Below are 26,149 nucleotides of genomic sequence, written 5' to 3'. Positions count from 1 at the left end.
ATATTTAAAATGAAAAAGTAATGAAAGAAGTAAAAAATTAGCTATGTAATTAACATTGTGTTATTTTAAACAGCAAAACTGTCTGTGAACTGTAAAGTGAATAAAAGAAAACACTGCAGTTAGGTGTCTACAGTTCCATATAATTTCATCTTACTTTGTTTTTGCCATCCACAGAATCCTTGCTGTCACATTTTTCTGTGGGTCAAGCACTTAGAAAAACAGGTTGAAAGCATGATGGCATAGAATCTATCTGTGTCACTAACCGAACTGAGTGAAGGAATGACCATGGTATGGAGAACAGAATGCAACAGGTGCAAGACTGCTCATCTATGCCTGTAATCAGATGATGTGACTTTTGCCTGAGTCAGGCAGGAAGACAACCAGAACTCAGAAGGGGGGTTTGATGCAGCAGCATATTCACACACACTACAAATGGTACATCAGAAATAAAGATGCCATCACTGCACAACTCGCTGATGAATAGCAGCACTGGCATGTCAGTCTAATCACAAAAAGAAGCAAAAGTGTCTCTGCTCCTTAAAATCTGAAGACCAATCTGGCAAACTGCCACAACCAGGGAAAGCTAAGAAGGAAAATTATGGGTTCCCTGGGATATAGTAGGTGCAGGTCTTATGAGGATCTTTGCTTAGCAATAATGACAGCCAGGACATTAATACTTCCAACTGCTATGTATAATGGTGGATTGCTTATCACTCATGTGCATGAATTATCATTGATTTACAAAAGCAGCTACACTGACAATGTGGTAATTATCAGATGTAGACTGCAGTGTAAATATGTATAATATTATGGCAAATATAGGTGAAGAATAATATGTTATTCAGATACTTAAAATAAGAAAGCATACAATTTCACAACACGTAAACATACTTACCCCTGTCAATCAGTTCTAAGGATTCATCTGAACTCCTGAATATGGACAAATTGAATAAAAAAAGAAACACCATTATAAATGGGATCAAAAATCAGCTGTTGTAGTTTAGTGATAAGATGTAATATATGAAGCTCTCAGAAATTCATAGCAAAACAACATGAAACTCCAATAGAAATGAAACAAATCATAAACATTTACTTCAAAAAATGTACATTTATCTATTTCATCAAGGTAAGCCAATAAAAACTACATCTTCATTTTACATTATACTGAATAAAAGGGAGAATAAGGAGCAGAAGGTCATTTACCCACAGCTGCAGCAAAATTATCTGCCTGTAATTAAAGTCTATGCTTTCTCCATTTCAAGTACTACATATACTACATACCAAATGTAACCTACTATAACACTGAATGATATAACAAAGAACAATGTCAATGCATTGTAGATCAGTTCACAGTTACTTACTGTATGACGATGAAACACAAATTTTCAATACCTTTTGATGTTATCATATGTATTTACATCCTTTAAATACAAGCTAGGCATAATATTTTGTGTATGAAATCTCCAAAGTATATTTATCATGTGCTTATCTGCAACACGTACAACATAAGTCTATGGAAGTGAATGTAAATTATGAAACTAATATTGGATGGATTTAATGATTCGGCTACAGGTTTCATTAAGTGGGCCATCTGTTTGAGGGCTAACATAAACTAAGCTGGGTTTCAAGCAAAACATTTCACTCAGCAACACCTCTGCCTAACCAAACAGCCTTTACAGAGACAGAATGAGCTGACACATCAAAGACCGATAAAGTCTTTTAACTGTACTTTATTGTTCATGACAGAAGAAAAATATGAATGTCATGTTCTCCACACCCTTGTAACTAAGGGCAGAGATGATACTTCTAAAAGTATGGGACACTGTTGGATTGTGTCCAATGGTCCTAAAAACTAATGAAGAGCACAAAATGCATACCCTGTCTTTCTTTGGCAATGCATATACTAATTGTCTATGACAATGCATACACTTAATTTCTGAGGTGATGCATATCCTTATTTTCTATGAAAATGCATACACTTATTTTTTACAACAATGCATACACTTATATTCTGACGTTTAGATGCAGCTTGGGCAGAAAAAAACATAGCTGATAAAATAATACAACTGGTAAAACTGTTGAATGCATTTTTAAAAGGACATTGAGCTCTGATGGGATGAGTATAGTCTTTGAAAGATTAATTCTTTGAAATATGGCTAGTCTGAGATAAATTTGCCTAACCTAAAAGGTAAATTCTCTTCATGTAAAATTTTGTTTTTGTGAAATCCTTATTTTGTTAAAATGATTTTATGGACGATTACTCTAGGAATTCATATCTGAAGGCCTGTACCAGATCTAATAAAAAAATATTTATAGGCCTAAAGTGATCCATCCCAATAAGTTGTATCTTTGTTCGGCCGTGGTCCTCATAATTCATTTTATTTCATCTTCCCTCATGATGTCTTGACTGAAGAGGGTTGTAGACTGAATTTGCCATCCACAACATACTTATTGAGAATTCAGGAATTATTAATGTTCACTACACGAATAGACAAAGAAGTAATTTAATGTCCAGTTCTGGATTTCTGTCTTTACATGGATAAAGATGGGTGAGGAGATCTTTGCATGACCATATAATGGCAAGGACCAGGGAAGAAAACAGACTGTCATTGTTGGTATATGAAAACTAGTAGATCCATTGAGCAAGAAGGTCGGAAGGGCAGTAACAATGTCATTCTACAGGTAAGACTATGTGTCTAGAGAAGATTTCACATGGCATAAATTGTAACAGATGTTTATGCTCATTTATAAGGGCTTATATGTAGCACCTTCCTGCCCTGGGGAGTGCTGAATGTTACCCTTGATTTTATTTAAAAGCACCCTGCAAACTGCAGAAGTTATATTATGGGGTGTATTATAGCCTTGTTTATAATTATTTTTTGCAATATATGAGCTGCAAATTGTAGTCATGCTTATAAAAAAAACTACACAACTGAGGGGCTTCCTAGATGGCTGCACTCTAAGCAACAGTTTCACCTCAGCTCTCCCATTGAAAACAAATGATAGATAAAGGTTCATAATTCTGCCTATTTCAATAAAAGCCAGTGAGCCTGAAAGAAAATCAGCTAGAAAAGATGAAGAGAAAACACTGACTGGGAAGAATCCTGCAAAAAAAAAAAATCAAGCTCCAACTCTGGTAAGAAAAGATGGCTTCCAGTAATTTTGGAGGAAAATATAAGTCAAATGTGCTCAGAGGTGATTAAAATAAATGAAACATTGAAGGAGTGTATCAAATGAAATAACAAAAGGCTTGAAAAAATGGAAGAAGCTTTAAACAGCTATTCAGATGAACTGATAAAACTGCAAAATGTCAGAGGCCAAAATGAAGAAAAGGCTGGCTGAGTATGAGACTGCTCATGACGAGCTGTTTAAAAAAAATGGTAGAATAAGAGGACATAGCACACAGAAAAAAACACTCAGATTTTCTGCTGTACCAGAGAAACTGGAAGGAACAGACTGTTCATTTTCTGAAAACACAAATAATCAACTATACTGGTACTCCACAGTAGAATTTGTTAATTGAGATCAAGTGAATGCTCCAAACCTGGCCATGAGAAAGCAGACAATACCTGTATCAGTAAAGATGCAATCAAACCAACAGAAAAAGTTCAGCCTGCCAAAACTTTGGCAGAAGGGCAAAGTATTAAAAATTAGTGACAGTAGAGTGTTTGTGGAAAATGATTATTCATTGTACATCAGGTGGAAGAGAAGCAAATTTATCCCAGCAATTACGGAATGTTGAGAAGCAGGTGTGAGATTCAAACTGCTGTATCCAGCTATCTTCAGAATATTTTTTTCCAGGAGAGTCAAATTAATTTTTTATGCAGACAAAAAATGTTTGTTCCACTGACTCGTTTTTTTTTTTTTATTCTGAGTTTTTTTTTTTTTTTTTAATGCAGAACAGGCTAAAGAGGAAATACAAGAGTTTGTCCATCAAAAATGAACCACCAAACAGAAGGTGACTGCTTCTCATGATAAAGCTCATGGACAGACTTTGCCAGTGAAACCTCTTCCAATGTTCCAAAGGAAAATGCTTGAGTAACAGAAAAATAGCACAGGCATTGACTATAAGAACTGGCAGTACTTTGAACTTGAACAAGAGTCCGTGGATGGGAGATGGAGGTGTACAGGAACAAGACCAGCAACATTGAAATTAGTGAATAAATGTCAGACTATAAAGCATCAATCATATTTGTGAAGTATGAATTTATAAAAAAAAGTGGCTGAGAGAGATTGGACTTTTGTTGAGTTTGTTAAACTTGTAGGGGGACTGAAAAGTATATACCTCACTTCATGTTATTGATATTTGGAAGAACACTAAAAGGAAAAAAAGAAACTGTGAGTAAAACAATTTTTATCTTAAGAATATTTGTATAAAACATTTCATGATATAAATTACATTTAATATAGTAAAGTATTTTCAGTAATAGTTGTATGTGAAAAATAGTAAAGCAAACAAGTGTTTTTTTTTTCTAGTTTAGTTTTAAAAATAATAGGCATTACAATGTAAAAAGAGAGAAAGTTTGGACAAAAGAATGCTGGAGATCACCATTAAACCAAATACCCTATTCATGGGAGACTTTAACTACCCCTAAATAGACTTCAAACATACACTGCCTCATACTCACAGGCACAACTCCTCAACTTTATTAACACAAATACTTAAATAGTGCACTCACCAACCACGTGTTCAAAAATACTAGACCAGGTACTCACCAACATGGGAGAATGCTGCACCCCCTGCCCCCAAATATCATATCCTTACTGGTGAGGTCAGACCACAAAGCTGTCTTCAAAATAAAAATCAGCTCAGTAATCCTCGTAAATGCTGTAACAGTTAGGAACTATTCCAAAGCAAGCTACACTCTATTAAGTTTAAACTCAGTGTCCCTCCCAGCCCTGAATTCACAACAACCTATGTAGGATTGTTTACAGAGACTCTGTACAACCATGTAAACAGCTGTATAAAAGCTATTGTACCTACTAGAAGTAAACCAAAAACAGCTTCTAAAAGCAAATCTCACTAGTGGAATCCTAATATATAACAAAAGGAAAAAAGTCAAGGCTAAAATTAGGAAGAGCAAAATATGATAGGCGCTCTCTAACTAAACTAAACAGGAATCTAAGAGGGAATTAACTCCAACAAGGATAATTATGAGGTCAAGATAGCCTCACAGGCTAGAGACAACCAGAAGGCCTTATACAGCTATGTCTGAAATCTCAAAAGCAGTATATATTACTGTGCTGAACTAGTGGTCAATGATGTCACCTTCACTAAGCAGACCGACTTAGTGAATTTGCTGGCTGACAAATTCAGCCTAAACTTCAGCCCCACTCTGCTTGTCTCCCTCCATGAAATAACTACTAGCATAACCCCCCAAATATTACTGGACAGCAGGTCATGGCAGCAATCACTAAGACAAAAATCACAACCTCAATGGGCCCCAACAATAAACCTGGATGTCTCAAGAATAGCTGAAAACTTGACCTGTCAGGAACACTTGAGTCATTTTTCAGTTACAGCCTCAAAATAGGTTTTGTACTATGAGAATGGAGGACTGAAATAGTCATCCTATTTCACGAGAGTGGACCATCAACTTACCCCAGAAACTGCAGACCTATTAATTTAACTACTCTAATATGCATGAATTTGAGTGTTGCAGTGGTGCAATCATTAGCATTGTCACCTCACAGCAAGAGGTTCTGTGGTTTGCTTCTCAACTGGGATGCCTTCTGTGTGGAGTCAGCATATCCTTTCTGCATTTGTGTGGGCTTCTACTGGGTGCTCTGGTTTCCTTCCACATTCCAAAGAAATGCTTCTGGAGTGTTTCCTCCTGGGCCACCACTGAAAATGAGCTCTGTCCTAATCAGACTTTCCTGGAAAAAAAGAAGTTATGTACTCACTATAATGTTCCATGTTTGTTGTCCATGATCTTGCCTTCTTTCTTGCTTAGTGGGTTATCGGCTCGGACTTGGCCATAACCTAAAGCTCGAGAGCTCGAGGCTAGACCCCACACCAACATGCCTAACGAGAGTTACCCAGATCTCATCTGTGATAACCCATAACACTAGACTATATATATATATATATATATATATATATATATATATATATATATGTATATATATGTATATATATATAAATAAAATATATATATACACACACATACATATACTAATCAGTACCAATAGACAGCATTGGTAGACCCTAAGCCTATCCAATTCATGAGGCAGGAAGGGAAACATAGCACATATAGCCAAAACCAAATAATTCCTCTCGATCCTCCAGGAAGGAAGAAGGAGGGTGGAATGCATGAAAGAAGGTGAGATCATGGACAACAAACATGGAACGTTATGGTGAGTACATAACTTCTTTATTTTATGTTGTCCCTATCTTGCCTTCATTCTTCCTTGGTGGGACAGCGTCCCTAGCACCTTCTTTCTCGGGTGGCTCAAATAAATAAACTCTTCAGGACAGTGGAACCAAAGGATGGTCACATCTACCTTGTAATGAGTGATAAAGGTATGAGGATTAACCCAAGTAGCTGCCACACAAATTGAGTCCAAAGGCAGTCTAACATGAAAAGCCATAGCGGTAGATAATGCTCTAGTGGAATGTCCATGAATTTTTCCTGGAAATTAATTACCTTGTGAACTATAGACATAGGTGATGGTGTCTGTAAGCCATTTCAATAAGGTTACTTTTGAGACAGAAGTACCCTTTCTGTTTTCTGAAAAACATTGGTCAGATTTCTGAAGTCTTTTCTCCTGTGCAAGTAGAAACACAACTGCCTATGGATATCCAGTTGGTTGAGTCTGTATTCTGCCTTGTTACTGTGATTCAGGAAGAAAACAGGGAGTTCTATTCATTGATTTAAATTTGACTCAGAGCAGACTTTTGGTAGGAAGGATGGATTAGTTCTGAGAGAAACTCTGTCTTTGTGAAAAACTAAATAAGGGGGGCAAATGGAGAGAGCTTGTAACTCTGATACCCTCCAAGCTGAGGTAATGGCAGTCAAGAAGATTGTTTTCCAAGTCAAGAACTTCAGAGGACAGGTAGCAGCCAGTTCGAAAGGAGGGAGAATCAAGGAAGCTAAGACTAAGTTTAGATCCCAAGGAGGAAGTAGTTCTCTTATTGGGGGTCTCAAGAGGATAGAACTTTTCAGGAAAGCTTTGCATAATCTGTGGGACATAATGTGTGAACCCATTTCTTCAACATGATAATTTGAAATAGCAGCTAGATGAACTCGAATTGTAGCTGCAGCTGCCCCTTGGACAAAAGTCTCAGTCAGGAATTCAAGGATTTTCAAAATGGGTGCAGTAAAGGGATCAATATGATTTTTGGTTGACCAACAACAGAACCCCTTCCTTTTGCTGGCATAAATCTTTCTAGTTGTAGATTTGTGAGAAGAGATCAAAATGTGTCGCACTGTAGGGGAAATGTCAGGAAGCCTGGCTAAGACAGGAAATGGAGAAACCAAGCTGTCAGCTTGAGGGTCTGAATAGATGGATGGAGCGCTCCTGACTGATGCATCAGAATATCTGGAACTGGGTCCAGGATCTAAGGCTCCTCCTGGAGATGGGGCCAAAGGAAGGAGAACCAAATCTGATGAGGCCAGTAAGGTGCAATGAGGATTAGCTTGCAACCCAGCAATTTTGCTTTCTGAAAAACTTTGGATATTAGAGGGAACAGAGGAAATATGTAAAAAAGTCCCGAGGCCAGTCATGAACAAGTGAATCCCTGGGTAACTCTCTCTTTGTGGGACCAGGGCAAAATAGCTGCTGCATTTGGTATTCATGGATGTGGCAAAAAGGTCTTAGTAAGGCTGGCCCCACTTGCAAAAAATTTGATTCGCAATTTCCTGCTTCAGGAACCACTCCTGTAGCATTAGAATTGCCCTGCTTAGTTTGTCCACTATCATGCTGGATTTTCCTGGGATGTGTGTTGTAATCAGAAAATACAGAGATGACACCACACACTGCCATACTCTTAGATCCTCTCAGCATAAGGGGTAAGATGTGGTTCCACCTTGCTTGTTGATGTACCACACCACGGACATGTTGTCTAAATTGCAATCATCCCCATCGGTAGAGAGTCCTGAAGTGCTTGCAGTGCCAGAAGTACCACTCATCTCCAGGAAGTTGATGTGCAATGGTATTCGTGTTGCTGTCAAGTGCCTTGAAAAGTCTGTAACAGATAATGTCCACCCACCCTATCTGGGAAGCATCCATGGTCACTATGGCTACCGGTTGGAGAAGGATGAACAGCCTGCCTATCGTTGCTTGCGCAGATTGAAGTCACCATTGTAGATCCCATTTTGCAGGTCTCCGTAATGTGGATCTCGTATCCACATGGGAAGATTCTGCATGGGCCATTGAGCAAGAAGAAGTCACTACAATACCCCCTTATAGAAGCATGCCAAGAGAACTAGTGTTATTGCTGCCACCCTTGACTCTAGCACTTTGAGGACAAATCTTTCTTGAATCTTTTTTCTCCTGATCAAAATGGACACTTGATGTCATATGGTTGACACTCTCTCCTGAGGCAATTTTGCGATCATGTCTTTTGTATTTAGGTTAGCCCCTATAAATGTAATATGCTGACAGGGCAGCCAGGCAGATTTTTCTTAGTTGATAGTAATACCTAACTCTGAGCAGAGACACATTGTGGTGTCCTTTGCTATGATTAGTCGATGCTCGGTGGTGGTGGTAGTAAGGCAGTCATCTAGATATGGAAACCCCTGGAATCCTAGATGCCTCAGGTGAGCCGTTACTACTGCCATGCATTTGGTGAACACTCTGGGGGCTGTAGTGAGACCAAGGGGCAGAGCTCTGAACTGATAATGACTGGCTCCCAGCTGGAAGCGTAGATATCTCCTAGATCACCTGTCCATCTTGATGTGGTAGTATGCATCCTGGAGATTGATGGAGCACATTCAATTGTCCTTTCCCAGAAAGGGAAGAATGGACTGCAGTGTCACCATCCAGAACTTTGTTTTTTTTTGACAGACTTGTTCAGCCTGCTGAGATCCAAAATGGGTCTCCAGTCCCCTGTTTTCTTTGGAATTAGAAAGAACCTTGAGTAAGTTCCAGATCCAATTTGATCTGAGGGGACTTCTTGGATGGCTCGTTTTTCTAACAAACTTTGAACTTTTAGGTTTGCTTGATCCCATAGACTGGGTGGTACATCCAGGATGGATTTTTGTTTTCTGGAAAGAGGTGGCATGGAGAAAGGAATACTGTATCCCCTGGATATTACTGACTGTAACCATGCATCTTTTGTGATACTTTGCCAGGCTTCTGAGTATAGTGACAATCAGCTCCCAACTGCCTTCAGAGGAGGACAGGTGGGCCTCCTTTCAGGAGCACTGGAAGGGCCTACCAGAGAAAGTATCTCTGTTGCCATGATTCTGCAGACCCCTTCTGCTATGAGAATGGTGGCTGCCGTTATTAATTCCTCCTCTGCCCCTGGGTGAAAAATCACACATGCATCAGGCGAAGCTCCCTGGGATTTCTGGAACCACATTTTTCCACCTTTTTGACCTTTGGGATAAGGTATAGTAGGGGCAGAGAAACATACTCCCACAGCAGAGAGAGTCTTATTTACCTTGGGCTGGAACAATGACGAGACATCAAGTAGGGCATTGGTAAAGGAGGACTTGAAGGGCTCCGCGAACTCACAAAGGTACAGCCAGGAATGTCTCCATAAGGCAATTCCTGTGCCTGCTACCCTGCTCACTCCATCAGCTGTGTAAGAGATGATTCGCATGGAGAAGTTGATAATAGAAGACAAGGTCGCAAGCTGGGATGTAGTCTTATCTGAAGCCCCCGCAGCTGTAGGATCCTGAAGAGTATCTCACAGCTGTTTGAGGAGATCCTTCTGGAGACGAGTGAAATGGGACAAATAATTCAGTGACCTAAGGGTAAATGCCACTGATGAAAACACATGCTTCCCTTATCTGTCCATTGTACAGAACTCTTTGTTCCATGGATGGATAGAATAACAAGTTTCTGCTTATCCCTTCTTTGTGTCTGCCGCAACCACCATAGCATCAACTGGAACCCCCTTAGACAGGAAAAGCTTGTCCTCTGGTGCTGTGATAAATTTACTGGGCTTCCTCAGAACCAATTCCACAGATTCTGAAGATTTCCATGCCTTTTGACTGACCACCCCCATTAGTTGGTCGGAGGAGTCTATATGCTTCCTCTTACAAGTCCTCTTCTGAGGGACTTCTTCAGAGGGGTACTCTGGGGAGGTTTTGGAAGAGAGAGGTAGCCTGAAGGGGCATCCTGAGGCATTGGTTCACTACACTTTGGATGGAGTGGTGGTGTGGAGGTAGACACCAGCCCCAAAGGACAAAGCACCATGATCCCGGCCCAGGAGAGTCTCCAGCTCTCAAGAGCCTGAAGATGTCCCCCACACCAAGGGCGATGGCTCTGAGGCTGATGCAGGAGCCAAGTTCACCTGTACCAAAGCCCTGATTGGGAGAGTAAGAACTGACAACGGTCTGATCCCGCTCTCCCCCTCAGAGGCAATGAGGGAGTCTCAGCCCTCAGATCCCTTGACAGAAGGAGGTATCAAACAGATCGGAGAAGATGTCGGCCCGAGACACCCATGGTTTTTGGGTCCAATGGTTCCACCACAATGACTTCCATGCACTCCGGCCCCGAACTCAAATGAGTCAAAGGAGGAATCAATGACAAAGTAGGTTGCACAGTCAGCTCCACATCCATATGGGCTGGGCTTGATAACATTTTTGCCAAGGCCAGAGTCTTAAGTAACCTCTTCACCACCCTCTCCATATCATCATCCAAGAGGCTCCTGTACGATAGAGAGGAATGGGTGGATGAACATTAACTACCCGTCACAGACTGGAGCAGAGGAGACTGAGGTTTAGAGTGTACCAGCTCAAAGGAGGGAGACCAGTTTCTTTTATGGCTCCTGGTCAGTTCCGAGGACACTGGAGGAACCGAAGGAGATTGTGTCTTGTCGGACCTGAATGACTTTGGATCAAACAAACTTGTTTGTTTGTCATGAGCCTTTGATGGTTCCAAGCTTGCAGCCAACAAAGATGCTTTTTTGGAGGGCCTATATGATTTGCCTGCCTGATCCCCCTTCCATATATGCCTTGAAGGGCGCTTTCAGTAATCCTCTCAGAATCAACTTATTTTTCTGCTCCTATAGGACCCTAGAGCTAAAACCATAACAAATGGAACAAGAGTGCTGCAGGTGAATGGCTGCCAGGCAGTACACTCGGCTAGTGTGGCCATCGGTCAATGACGTCTTTTGAGTGCAGGAATCACATTTCTTGAATCCTGAAGGCTTGGATTCTTTAGTTGACTCCTTGGACATGTCTGAAAAATCCAGTAACTACCACAACAATTATTAATGACAGTAGTAGAAGAAAAAACAGCCAAAAGGGACTAGGTATATATATCTATATATATATATATATATATATATATCTATATATATATATATATATATATATATATATATATATATATGTGTGTGTGTGTGTGTGTGTGTGTGTGTGTGTGTGTATATATATATATATATATATATATATATATATATATATATATGGTTCCCATTCAGAAGCCTGAAACATCGTAAGCCTGAAAATCAAAATCCTGAAACCAAAAGCCTGAAAATTCAGAATCCTGAAAACTCAAAATCCTGAAAGCCCAAAATCCTGAAAGCCCAAAATCCTGAAACTCAAAATCCTGAAAACACAAATAATGCTAATATTCCAATACAAAGACACTAATATCTACCAACTGACCCTAACCCTGACCCTAACCCTAAGGTCCGTCACTATCGCACACTCACCTGACCTGCGCCCTAACCCTAACTCACTTAAACCGCCCCTAACCCTAATTTCTGTCACTATTGCATACATGCCTAACCTGCGCCCTCACTGTAACTCACTTAAACCGCCCCTAACCCTAACATAAAACCAACCGCACACTTACCTGACTCCAACGCATGACCTAACACCACAGGGCTAACAATAGCAAAGCTTCAATGACATCAGTATGTCTATTTTGTGTTTTCAGGATTTTGAGTTTCAGGATTTTGGGCTTTCAGGATTTTGAGTTTTCAGGATTCTGAATTTTCAGGCTTTTGGTTTCAGGATTTTGATTTTCAGGCTTATGATGTTTCAGGCTTCTGAATGGGAACCATATATATATATATATATATATATATATATATATATATATATATATATATATATGTATATATATATATATATATATATATATATATATATATATATATACATGACAACCCCTCTGACCAGGGAGATGCCTCTAACTTAAATGGCAAGCTCCCCTTGAAAAAGGGAAAGTAAAAGACAGAGGGAAGGAAGCCCTCCAACTAAAATGGGCTGAGAGAGAGAAGCAAATCCTCTAACTAAAATGGATCCAAGGGGGATTAGTAGGCCTGAGGGAAGGAAATGAAGGCCTCAACAGGAAACAGCAAATAAATAGCGAGAAATAGAAGAGAGACAGCAAGTACCTACACAATTAGCAATCCCTAACTACAAGGAATACCACAATTAAAGAAATTTCAGAAATCTTGACAAAAAATAACAAGAAAAAGTATAACTTAGCCTGAGCCAGTTGCAGACAATCCCGAAGCTTCAAATGGCAAACGAGATCTGGAAAACTCTCGCTAGGCATGTTGGGATGGGGTCTAGCCTCGAGCCAGTGGCAGCTCTCAAGCTTTAAGATACGGCCGAGTTGGAGCCGAGTATCGGCTTAGAACCCACCAAGCAAGAAAGAAGGTGAGATCATGGCCAACATAGCATCAAATGTTAAATAAATAAAATTATCAAGGAAATGATCAAAAAAGACATAGGCAACCTTCAGACACTTGACCCAACCTAGTTTGGCTTTGTCAAGAGAAGGTCATGCCTACTAAAACTAGTGGCCTTCTTTGACAAAGTCAAAGTCACCAAAGGAAATGGATGAGGGGAAAACTGTGCATATTGCTTACCTGGGCCCGGCTAAGGCAATCGATAAAATACCCCACTGGAGTATAGCTGACAAACTCGCTGAACTGGTCATAAACCCCTACATCACTCAATGGGTTGCCAGTTGTCTCACAAACAGGACACAGGAAGTCAGGATTGGTGATACCACCTCCACTAAGAGACTGGTCATCAGCAGAGTACTTTAGTGCTTCATGTTGGGACCGCCCCTATTTTTGGCATCTACTTCTCACAGATAAATGCTAGCGTCAAGGGCATTTCACTGACCAAGTTTGCAGATTACTGCAAATTGGGAGCTGTCATAGATTCCCCCATGACACAAGCATCTTACAAGATGGTCTGACATGGAGAAATGACTGGTTCCAAAGTCAAGGAATAAAACTCAATGCCACAAAATACATTATAGTGCCTTTTGGGAAACCTGCCTCCAAGGCTAATTACTCCATCAATAAGTCACCCATAAGAGCTGACCCAGTAGTCATGGATCTGTGAACGTATGTAGACAGTAATTTGGCCTTTGACTTACATATGGCTAATGTAGTAAGAAAATCATTCTATGTTGCCCAACTTATAAGTAAAGGCATGGCATCCAGGTCCAAGGAAGTCATAATGCATCTTTATTTGACCCTTATCAGACCCATCATTGAGTATAATGCCTCCCTTCAGCATTTACCTGACCAGACTTATACAACAGTTGGGATGCCCTCAAAGGTTCCTTGCCAGAAGAATCCAGGGAATAAATTCATTGTCCTACATGGATTGCCTTAAAGCCCTGTCTCTGTAGTCTGTCTCCTACAGGTGAGTGACATGTGATCTATGCCTGGCATACAAGGCGTCCTTGGATCCAGTGTCGATGGACCTTTTGTATATATATATATATATATATATATATATATATATATATATATATATATATATATATATGCAAAAGCAAACATCATCAGAACCACTAGATCCAATGATTTAAAATTTGCTTGTGACATAAATAAGATATTTTGACAAGACATATATGTGTCTCAGGGGATCCCTATTCTCTGGAACAGACTCCCCATCCATATGAAGCAAACTCCATTCCAAACCATTATTAAACATAACCTTGACCAATGGACAGGAAATTGGAAATTCACCCCAGCTCTGGCTCCCATGTATTTGATAAACAGAGACAGACAGTAATGCCCAAACTAACATGCCTTCCCCCACATAACCTCTAGAAACTTCCTAACATATCCACACCTAATAAACACCCATAATACACAGGTACACAGCTGGGTTGGATTGCATGAGTAGGCTTATAAAGGCACTGGTGGTCACTAGACTAGTATGTAACCATGAACTATGAGCTTAAGTTAATAGGCTGTAATCTTGGACGGTTGGGGTGAGGGATGGGGTATAAAAATGCACTGATTATAATATATGTAGAGTTGAGATGTTTTCTCTTACATTTGCATAAGAGAACGTCTGGATTAATGCCTTTGGCTTAATCTAATAACAAGCATCTTGGGTAAGCATGGGGGTTATAAAAGTAAGAGAACACTGTGAATGTAATGAAAAGCTTTTCTTCAGCAAATAAATGTTCAGTGTGAGTTAAGTCTGCAGCTGAGGGCAGCTGTACATTTTATTCTTATGTTTCCATGGAGACAAGCTGATTACAGGTCCAGACAATAAATCTTGATAGTTCTAAATATTATTTGCTGAGAAAAATGTAAAATTAAAAGGTACAAGGGAAAGCAGCTTAGTAAAAAATAAAGTTTGAAATTACTGGAGGTGAATAAGAGATAGCAGCTTTCCTGGTACTTATATACTTCAATGCAGATACTAGAAAAGTGTAAAATGTAATTTTATTTAATGATAGCCAGTGCACTATTCCTTAAGACTAACAGCTAATGTTTTCTAAAAGCATACAATCTGATTTTCACATCTGGGAGAGGAAAAAAGATGAGACAAGAACAGACAGTAATCAATGTAAGTAGGAGCACAGGCTGTAACATGCACATTAGCATGGATAACCATAATTTTTGGTTAGCTAACAGCTGTGGGGGCAGATGTTGATTTGGGACAATTGTTCCTATAAGGAAAGTTAACTTCATTATTTGAAGTCATATATAGTTTTGTGTGTTTATTTTAAGTTAATAGGTTCTGGGGGCAGTCTTTTGATGTGTTTTTTTTTTTTTATGGAAGGTTTTCACTAAACCACAAATTCTTGTAAAATGTGACACATATTTAAATGGAGATGATAAGAAACAACTGTATAAAGGATCAACTTACCGAACATTGGTGGGTGCATGTAACACAAACTAGGGAAATAGACATTTAAAAAGCTGTCATATATTATAGGTAGGAATAATAGCTTTTTATCATAATGACTACACCATCCACATTATTTTGTAATGTGACTGGCCTCATGGATATAAACAAAATGTAACTATACTGAATTATATATAGTAATGCAGCAAGCCAATAGCAACTCTGCAAGAGGCACATTTAGAAAGAAATAAGCATGCAAATTTGATAAAGGATTTCAGGGTGGATATTCAGCAGAACATCAAGGACAAAGGAAAAGATAAATACTTATACTAATTACTATAGAAGCTCCAATAGTGACAGTAGATGAAAAAAAAACATAATGATAGGTTTGTGGTGCCAATGGGATACTGGTAAGGATCGAGGATTATGCTGGCATGTATTTAAATTCCCCCTCAAACTGCTATTATGTAGCTTAGGAAATTTTTGGGAGAAATAATTTGAACGGGCTATACATCTGGCCCAGAAATGGTGAAACGTGGCTTTACGGCTACGTGGCAAACAAGATCCGAGGTAACAGGGAGAATGGCATTCTGGGTAGAAGCTTAGCTCAAGACTTTTTGGCTGGCTCGAGCTTGGTAAAAAGGCCAAATCAGTTCCGAGGGCTTGGAACTGAACCAATAAGTGATGAACAGAAAAAAGATTAACAACATCAGATTATTACTTATAGGTGACAACTGGAACTTGATTTCCAACAGTGAGGATGTATACAAGGAGACACAGAAGGGAAAATATAACAAAACAGTGTAGACCTTTGAGGACATTTATGAAATCATTTGGCATGGAAGATGTGAATTTAGCAGTGGGAATTTGAAGAGAATTTACATATTAGTCACCAAGGTACAATAAAGTACAGTTGTGTACCTACCATAAATGTAGATGTTTGAGTGTATTCACTGTTGCAGTCATTACAATTGGGCTATCCTGCTGGTAGGCTACCCACAGTCGGCCCGAGTTCCAAAGTCTAGGTCTGGCGTCGGTTGCTGTCGCCTCCTCCCTGATGTCAGTGAACCAGGGGTATAAAAGATGCAGCCAACGCCATTTTCTTCAGTTTTTCTTGCCCCAGATGGCAGGTGCCCCTAAAATGGTAGGCTAAATTATGCCAATAAGCATGCATACACAAAAATCAAATTTGCCTTCATCTACAAGCAAATACACCACATAGGTTATATAGAATAGAGAAGTACAGATAAGTCCCACAAGGAAAAGTGGGATGGTGGGAGGGTAACCTGGACTGCAACAGTGAATACACTCAAACATCTACATTTATGGTAGGTACATAACTGTACTATGTACATCGTGTTTCACTGTTGCATTCAGTACAATTGGTTTGAATCCCAAAGCTAAGGTTGGGAGGCTGGTGCTAAATAGGATTAGGAGAGGCTATCAGGCCCTGCAGAACTGCAGTGGCAAAGCCTGCCCTGGATTTAGAGTAGAGAGGTAAGTGATAGTGCTTTGTAAAAGTATGCACTGAACTCCAGGTTGCAGCCTTTAAGATGTCTTTGGTTGGTACTCCTCTGAGGAAGGCTGCTGAAGTGGCTGCTGCTCTGGTTGAATGTGGCCTAATGCCCTTAGGCACTGATTTGCCATGCTGTGAATAGCAGAAATGAATGCAGTGGCCTATCCACTTTGAAAAAGTTTGTTTTGAGATAGGCTTTCCTTGTGATCCTGCAGCATATGCCACTAGTAGTTGTTCGGTCTTTCTGAAAGCTTTGGTTCTGTCCAAGTAGAAGTGTAGCTGCCTGTGAATGTCCAAAGAATGCAGAAGTTTCTCACCCTTATTCTGTGGGTTTGGGTAGAAGGTAGGCAAATGAATTGTTTGGTTAAGGGCCACACTGGACACTACCTTAGGCATAAATGTAGGGTTTGTCCTTAGAGAAACCCTGTCAGGATGGAAAATGATAAAAGGTTCCACAGCCATGAGTGTCTGTAACTCTGAGACTCATCTAGCGGAAGCTATTGCTAGGAGCAGAGCTGTTTTCCAGGATAAGAATTTTATATCAGCTGCAGGGGCTGGCTCAAATGGAGGCAGTGTGAGTTTTTTTCCAAGACATAGTTGAGGTCCCATGCAGGTATTGGTGCTCTCATTAGAGGTCTTATGTTTTTGGCCCCTCTGAGGTACTGTCTTAGTAATGGATGAGAAAAAAAACAGGTGGTTCTGTATTGTAATGAGCTGAAATGGCAGAGGCATGAATTTTAATTGATGAAAAGGAAAGGCCTTTATCCAGCATCTCAGTTAAGTATTGCAAAATATGAGGAATATTTGGAACAGTCGTGTCAATACCTTGTGCCTGGTTCCAAGCACAGAATCTCTTCCATTTTTATGCATAAGATTTTTTAGTGCTAGGCCTCCTGTCCTCAATAACATCCATCACTGCTTTAGAGAGGGGTGTATCTTGAATGGCTACATTATCCGCCAAGCTGCCAGATTTAAGGTCCTGAGTTGGCTGTGCAGTATCTGACCATCTTGTTGGGTCAATAAGTGAGGAATTTGAGGTAATGTCCAAGCTGGGCATTGTTTAGGATTGGGTACCAGTGCTGGCGGGGCCAGTCTGGTGCAATCAGTATCATTTTTGGCTTCTCTTGTCTGACTTTGAGGAGTACCTTGGGGAGGAGAGGCAGAGGAGGAAAGGCATATACTGTTATGTTTTTCCAACTGAAGGATAGGGCATCCACTTTCCATGCTTGCTTGTGATAAGTCCTTGTGCAGAATCTCTGTAGTTGGCAGTTATATTCAATTTGTCTAGTAGATGACTGGAAGAATGTGAAATTAGCCTCTTGAACAGAGGTCTATCGTTTATTCCGTCACAGCCAAGCAGTTTATCTGAATTGCTTATAGACTTATGTTTATTTTCTAGGAATGTATCATTGAAGTTATTGTTTAAAGATAGATTAATGTCTTTTGAACAGAACATGAACAATTTTAAAAAACCGAGTGTTTTTATATCAGATTTACCTGTTATTGTTAATTGTTTTGTTCAAGTATGTGAATATGAATTGTATGAATACTTCTCTAATGTTATGAATTGCAAAACTAAACGTCACCTGTACCATAATGTCAGTCATGGTGAGAAAGCAGCGTTGAAAAACCTTAAGAAAGATCCAGACTTGGTAGTTAAACCTGCCGATAAGGGAGGGGGCCTTGTCCTGATGGATACTTCAATGTATAATGAATTAATGTATGACCTGTTAAGCGATACTGAGAAGTATATAACAATTGGCAACTCAGCCCTGGACAGATTAATATTCCAAGTACATGATACTTTATATGAAATGTTGATGTGTAGGCAGTTGTCCAAAGAGTTATATGACTACTGTCTCATTGAGTGTCCATCAGTTCCGTTGATTAAAGGATTACCGAAAATGCACAAACAACAGATTCCTCCACCATTACGTCCCATAGTTGCAGGAAATAAATGGTTAACAGAGAATTTGTCCATTTATCTAGAAACTAAGTTAGGACCTCTGGTATGAACTGTTTCAACCATATTAAAGGATACACAACAACTGTTAAATGATCTAACATGTATTGACCTAGATACAGTTTTGACCACACCTCTGCTCTTAGTAACAATGGATGTCAAGAATCTATTTACAGTGATACCAAATGAGCAAGGCATAGAGGCTGTCAGGAAGTAATGTGTAGGAGTACTGTCATTGATAAGGAAACCCAGTCCCTTATAGGTATCTTCCTGGATCTAGTTCTTAATAATAATGTATTCTCCTTCAATAAGACATTGTATAAACAAGTATGGGGGGTTGCTATGGGCACCCCCTGTGCTAATTCATATGCAAACTTGGTTATGCATAATTGGGAATATCATCATGTCTTTAAAAGTAAATATCGCGATAACATAGTGCTATACAGGCGCTTTGTAGATAATATCCTTGTGTTTTGGAGAGGTGATAGTGATTCCTTAGAGGAATTTCGAGCATATATAGAATCCACCACTGACTACTTGAGATTCACTCTGGAATATTCATTTAAAGCAATAAGTTTTTTAGATGTGACCATTGCTATTAATCCAGATTTTACTATAACAACCAAGATATATAGGAAAGAATGCTGGAAGAATGCCATCCTCCAATATAGTAGTATGCACCCAAGGCATATCTTTGCAAATATAGTTAAAAGCCAGTACATGAGAGTTTGTAGACTCTGCAGAAATGAAACCCAAAAGAAGCAAGAAATTCTAAATTTAAGGGAGTTATTCTTGATGAGAGGATACCCCATTGAACTAGTGGAAGATATCACTAAAGATATTTTACCCTCCATTAATAGTGGACATATTCAGAGTAGCCATCTATCTAGCTATAAGTCATCTGATAGAAATAAATTGACTAATACAGTTAACAACTCACTGAACTATCTATCATGACGTTTTGAATGTAAGACATATGTCCCATTTATTACCAGGTACACCAATGATAACCATAACATTACCCGGATTATCAGTAGAAATTGGCATATCCTGGTAGCTAACCAAGATATAAGGAACATTGTAGGTAATATTCCTAGTTTTTGCTATAAAAATAGCAAAAACTTAAAGAGGCTTTTGTGCAATGATAGGCATCATCCTGAGAAGAATATCTCTAAAATATCTGGTAATTTGTTACATCAAGGGACCACACCTTGTAATAAATGTAATATGTGTAAGTATATTACCAGAGAGACACATTTCTATATTCCAGGATTAAATAAGGATTATCATTTTAGTGCACGAGCTAATTGTAACACCTCGAATGTTATATACCTGGCTACGTGTGATAAATGTTAGGCTTATTATATAGGCTTAACCACCAGAGAGTTTAAGAAACGTATTTACAATCATATATATGAAATTAAGAAAGTAGTTACAACCAATGCCTTGGCAAAACATGTAAATGAATTTTCAGATCACAGGTTTTATTTCTGTGTTATACAGGTAGTTAGAAGGTTGAAAATAGGAGGGGATACCATGCTGCATCTAGAGAATATAGAACTTGAATGGATTTTGAGGCTAAGCGCACATATACCTCCAGGTTTAAATAGTACAGTTAGTTTGAAGTCTCTACTGGCTTCCAGATAGCTATGTTATTATCATCATTATTTAGGTATGAAGATGGTTTGTCTTTTTTGTATATATGATATACATTTTTATAATACTATACATTAAATTTAGTATTGTTATGTGTTTACAAATGAAGCAGTATTCAGCAATAAATGTTATTTTTTATTGATTTTTTATTGATTATATAAAATCTGAGACATCAGATAATAGTATTAGGCATGTCTTTAATTGTTAACACAGTATAAAAATATTTAAAGGTTTTATTGTATATATATATATATATATATATATATATATATATATATATATATATTTTTTTTTTTTTGACATTAAGATTGCTTAGACTAATCAGTTATCTAATAATATGTTGCTCTAAGTATTTGAGCATTTGCAGTTGTTGACATGTTAGTTATTTATACTAGCCTTTGAGCTAATAGTTTATATATGATTTCTCTCTAAAACTGCATTTTAAAGTTGTATTTTTTTTTTAAATGAGTATTCTTTAAATTTGCATTTTAAAACTTGCATTTCTTAAACTTGCATTTCCAAAGAATGCCTAAAATAGATTTGAATGCAAAGAGTTAAGAACTAATATATCATTATTTAATTATTCAACTATTACTAATTATTTAATTAAATGAAAGAAAAAGCGGGAAATTAAGCAATTGTCTTTCTGCTATTTAAACACCAAGTTTTTTATTGAATATTGTAACCTGAAGAAGCATACAGTTTGTATGCGAAAGCGCTTGTTTCTCAATAAATTATTCAACATCTATACATTGTGGTGATCCTTGCTTGTTGTTCCTGGGACTGTAGTTGGCAGTTGTGAGGGGAGGCAAATAGGTCTATGTCCGGGCATCCCCAGTTCCTTGTTATCATGTTGAAGACTTGTGGATCCAATTTCCACACGTGGGGCTCCATTAGGTTTCTGCTTAGTTCGTCTGCCAGAGTATTTATCCTTCCTGGCAGGAATTGTGTTGGATGATGTACTTGGTAAGTCAGTGCTGTGTCCCACAAGTTCATGGCTAGTCTGCAGAGGGGGTAGGAATGCATGCCCCCCTGCTTGTTTATGTACCACATGACTATAGTATTGTCTGTTTTTATCAGTAGTTGTCCTGGATGAAGTAGATCCTTAAAGGCTGTCAGGGCATTCTGAACAGATAGCATCTCTTTTTGATTGATATGTACATGCATTTGACTTGCGGACCGTGTGCCCTGAATACATCTTCCTGCCATATGGGCCCCCCAGGCATAATCTGATTCATCTGTTGTCAATGTCTGCCTGGCTGTGGGTAAGGTGAATGGCTGTCCCGTGTTGAGGTGACAGGCTTTTGCCCAACATCGAAACTCCTGTTGCAGGCAGGGAATGAGGGTAATTATTGTTTCCAGGCTGTGGCAATGCTGAGTCCAAACACTTTTTTTAGATACCATTGAAGTTTCCTCATATGCAGTCTTGCATATGGAATTAGCAGGATGCCATGAAGCCCAGAGCCTGCAGAATTTTTCTTGCAGATAACTGGGTCTTTGTTGCCAGCATTTTGAAATAAGTAGTCAGTTGTCTGTGTTTGTCTGGTGTGAGATAAGCCATCTGGGCAGTTGTATTTAAGCTTGCACCCAGGAATATTATCTCTTGAGAGGGTACGAGTTTTGATTTCTTTTCGTTAATCTGTACCCTAGACCTGTTAGTAATCTTTTTACAAACGCCAGATGCTGTAGTAGAATGTCCTTGTTCTCTGCTTGAATAAGGCAGTCGTCCAAGTAAGGATATATCTGTATTCCTCTTTGTCTGCAAAATACAATTACCGGTGTCAGGCATTTTGTGAAGACCCTGGGCACAGTAGATAAGCCAAAGGGCAGTGCAGAGAATTGGTAGTGCATTGAGCCAGCTATAAATCTGAGGTATATTCTGCATGACTGTCTGATTGGGACATGCAGGTATGCCTCTTTTAGGTCTAAAGTCACAAGCCAAGCCTTCTTGCCCAGCATGGGCAGAAGCTGCTGCAGAGTTAACATTTTGAATTTTGGAATATCCAGGTATGTGTTTAGGATAGACAGGTCCAGTACTGGTCTCCAGGCTTTGTCCTTTCTGGGTACCAAAAATAGCCTTGAGTAAAATCCTTGTCCCTGCTCTTGCTGTGGTACTTGCTGAATGGTTCTCATGTCCATGAGAGATGAAACTTGTTTTTTTGCCTCTGCCCATTGATTGCGTGGCAGGTCTGGCATACCATTTGGCCTTGGCAGGGTGTGAAAGTGGAACCTGTAGCCTTGAGATATGATATTTAAGACACATTTGTCCTGGGTGATCATGTGCCAATTTTGTGAAAAAAGTGCTAGTTTTCCCCCCAAAGGAGCTGCCAGAAGATAAGTGCTTGGTGCTGGCAGGGGAAAGTCATTGAGACTGTTTCCTGTATGGCTGTGATTTTTCCTCTCTGCTTTTGGAGGTAGAAGCACCCCATTGTTTAGGCCTGTATGAGCCTTGGGGCTGTGATCTGCCTCTGGGGCATCTGTATCTGCCTCTTTGTGGCCTGTCTGACACTGGAAAGGACCAATTCTTTGTAGGCCAGTTTCTGCTAAATCTGGGAGGCTGCACCTGTAAGAAATCCTTCACTGTTTGCAGAGACTTAGCTCTGTCCTCCATTTTCTTCAACACCTCCTCTGCTTTAACACCAAACAAGGTATCATGTTGTAATGGAGCATCTAATAGTTTTGCTTTAACATGATCGGGTAGATTCTGTTCTTTTAACCAAACATGCCTCCTAATGACAGAACCTGTAACTGCGGCCCTGCAGGAGGCCTCTAGAGAATCAAAACCACATTGCAAAGTATGCTTTCCCACTTGTTCAGCTGCATGCAATAAATCCTGCATTTCTTTGTTTTTTGCACATTCTTAATTTGTCAACATTTTCTGTTTAAGTAGTGACATAAGATACTGCTGATATTTAAGCATATGAAACTGACAATTTAAAGCACTTACAGCCAAGGTAGCAGAAGTATAAATCTTTTTCCCCCATCTGTCCAGGGCCCTCGAATCCCTATCAGAGGGGATAGGGTTTTTGCAGTGGAAGCCTTGACCCCCTTGGGACCCTGAGAAATAGTTTCTCGATCAGCAGCAAGGTTCTTGTAAAGAAATTTATGTGAATCAGGAACCCTGTAGTATCTGTCTGGCTTAACAGGAGCTGGTGGTAGAGTCAGGAGACAGACCGGACTCTGAAAATATATCATCTGCAATGTCTAAAACAGGAGGAATAGCAAGGGGTCTGTGCTGAGGCAATAAAAGGAAGTCTCTGAGCCTTTTCTTGGATTCTGAGTAATCTTGGCTCTCCCACTGGAAATGCTCCCTCATAGTATGCAGGGTTTCCCCAAAAGAATAATCCTCAGGAGGAGAGGCTGAAGGGATAGATTCTTCAGCATCAGAATCCTCGTAGGGAGGAAGGGAATATTCCTGTTCAGAAGAGGAATCAGAAGAAATGGAAACCTGATCTGAAGATTCATATTTGCCTAGGCTTCTTATCAGGAAGGGGATGGGAACCCCTGATCAAAGTAATTAGGTCTTCGGCCATTTTAAGCATCTGTTTTTTAGGCATGGAGGCCTGTCCAGGAGAATGCTGTACTTGTTTCTTTGTCTTTAGAGCTGCTTTAGTCTTTGCCTTTGAAGCTGAAGTTGGTTATACATATAATTGTGTAGGCCTGAAAACACCCTCAGAAGCCGATGCCTGCTCAGTGGCTCTCGACCCATCTGAAGGAATAGTTTCCGAGTGTCCAATACCTTGAGTTTCCAGCAGCCTAGTTGGCTCCACGTGGGAGTTGGAAGTGGCCTGTGGCTCTGAGGTAGCGGGCGTCAGGGGCTGCGAAAGTGCCTCACTGAGAACCGGCGAACCAGAGACAGGCCTAACAGAAGCCTCGTCATCGGTTTTGGACCTCGGATGCCTGTCCTTTTCTTTTTCTCTGCGCTTTTTATAAACTCCAGTAGTTGGCTGTTCCAATGCCATTATATAATTAAATCTTCGGCCAAAATTATGAAATGCAAAATTGTACCATCGCTTAATAGTGCGTTGGTTAAATCTAGCACAAAACTGACAACTAGCAATGTCGTGGTCAGGGCCTAGGCAAGGAATACAGTAAGAATGAAAATCCTTATGAGGTATTTGCTTCCCACAAGAAATACAATTATTAACTTTTTCTGACATCGGTCTGGAGCAAGAAAAAAGATTCCCCAATGGGGTACTTAGCTTTAATGAAGACTTCGGATCTGAAATTCGAATTTGAAAATCTCAGGAGTTGGCCGACCAGCACTTGCGAACTGCTTTTGCTTTGGGCACTGCGTGGCAAGAAAGAATGAAGAAAATGGCATCGGCTGCATCTTTTATACCCCTGGCACACTGACGTCAGGGAGGAGGCAACAGCAACCGACGCCGGACCTAGACTTTGGAACTCGGGCCGACTGCGGGCAGCCTACCAGCAGGATAACCCAAGTGTAATGACTGCAACAGTGAAACACGAACATCTGGAATAGACTAGACAGACGTTTTATTCACAGGAAAGTATGCATTTAATTGAAAGCTTCAACTCATATCCAATATCTATTTCCGATCATGTGCCTATAACAACTAAGATAAAATTACAGGGTAATGAAGTATAAATAAGACAGTGGGACTTCCTCACCTATCCATTAAAAAGAAAGGAATTTAAGGAATGAGAAGTAGAAATTATATTCAAGAGTTATCAGGGAAGATAGAAATTTCTTCCGAAGTTATAGCTAATAAGAGGGATAAAATGAAAGTGGAGTTTAAAATATGGTAGAACTAAAATAAAAAGAGATATGGTTAACAATTAAGAATTATCTAGAGGGGCTGACAAAGGTTAAAGTATTGTATAATAAGGGAAACACAGAACAAGATGAGGTGCAACTGCAGAGTGCTAAAGAGAAAATAAGCGACCATCTGGATAATACACAATTATATTTTGATAACTCCAAAGCATAAAAACTTTTAGTACAATGACTTATGCAACAGAAAGTAGAAAGGGCTGTTGCCAGACTTAGTGAGCCTGTAACAACAAAAATAACTATAGATCCTGTAGAGGTATTAGAGATATTTATGAAATACAGAGAACTGTGGAGATCAAGAAAAAGCACAACTGGAAATATTTATAGAAGACTTAAGTATCCCAAAGTTAGAGGTGGATGAGGTTCAACAAATAACACTTATGATAGGATGAGATGAGATAAAAATGGTGACATATAGTCAGTCTGCAAGAAAGTCTCCAGGAATACATGGCATTCCTATAAAAGTCTGGAAGCTAAGGGGGAAGAAAGTGATAAATATCTGGAAGCATTTGTTTAACAGTATTTTAAAAGGTTGGGAAGCAGCAACATTCTGGATGAAGGCTGGGGTGGCTATAATACCTAAACTCAGTAAACACCCATCAGATCCAGCTTCATATAGGCCCATTTTAATTTAAAACCACAATTATAAAGTCTTTATGTCTATAATAGCAAAAAAATACCAAAGGTGTTGCCAAAGTTAATTGATATAGATTGACATGGTTTTGTAGAGGGGAGGTAAACATTTGATAACATTAATAGAGCAATGATGATCCACACGGAAGCAGAATGTTAGAAAATACCTTTGTTATTGATGGATCTTGATGCAGACAGAGCAGTTGACAAAGTAAGCTGGGATTTTACAGCAATGGAAGCATTTGCAGTTTCTGATACCATAATAAAGTTAATTAGGAGGCTTTATCAGGGATCAAAAGCAAAAAATAAAGTGAGAGGGTTCCTGTCTGATAAGTTGTATC

The 26,149-nt window shown here is 39.4% G+C and overlaps 1 protein-coding gene across 1 annotated transcript in view; it reads right to left on the bottom strand.

The window, feature by feature from the left end:
• LOC122814280 (receptor-type tyrosine-protein phosphatase C-like) overlaps positions 1–26,149 on the bottom strand; it is a 1,011,948-nt gene that overhangs the window by 327,581 nt on the left and 658,218 nt on the right. Inside the window, exon 10 of the mRNA XM_044086871.1 lies at positions 896–930. Within this exon, the coding sequence (XP_043942806.1) occupies positions 896–930 (35 nt within the window). The remainder of the gene's footprint in view (positions 1–895; positions 931–26,149) is intronic.

Source organism: Protopterus annectens, chromosome 10.part0, assembly GCF_019279795.1.
Source record: "Protopterus annectens isolate FY-2018-M chromosome 10.part0, PAN1.0, whole genome shotgun sequence".
NCBI lineage: Eukaryota > Metazoa > Chordata > Ceratodontiformes > Protopteridae > Protopterus > Protopterus annectens.
This window is presented reverse-complemented; position numbering and strand designations above follow the sequence as displayed.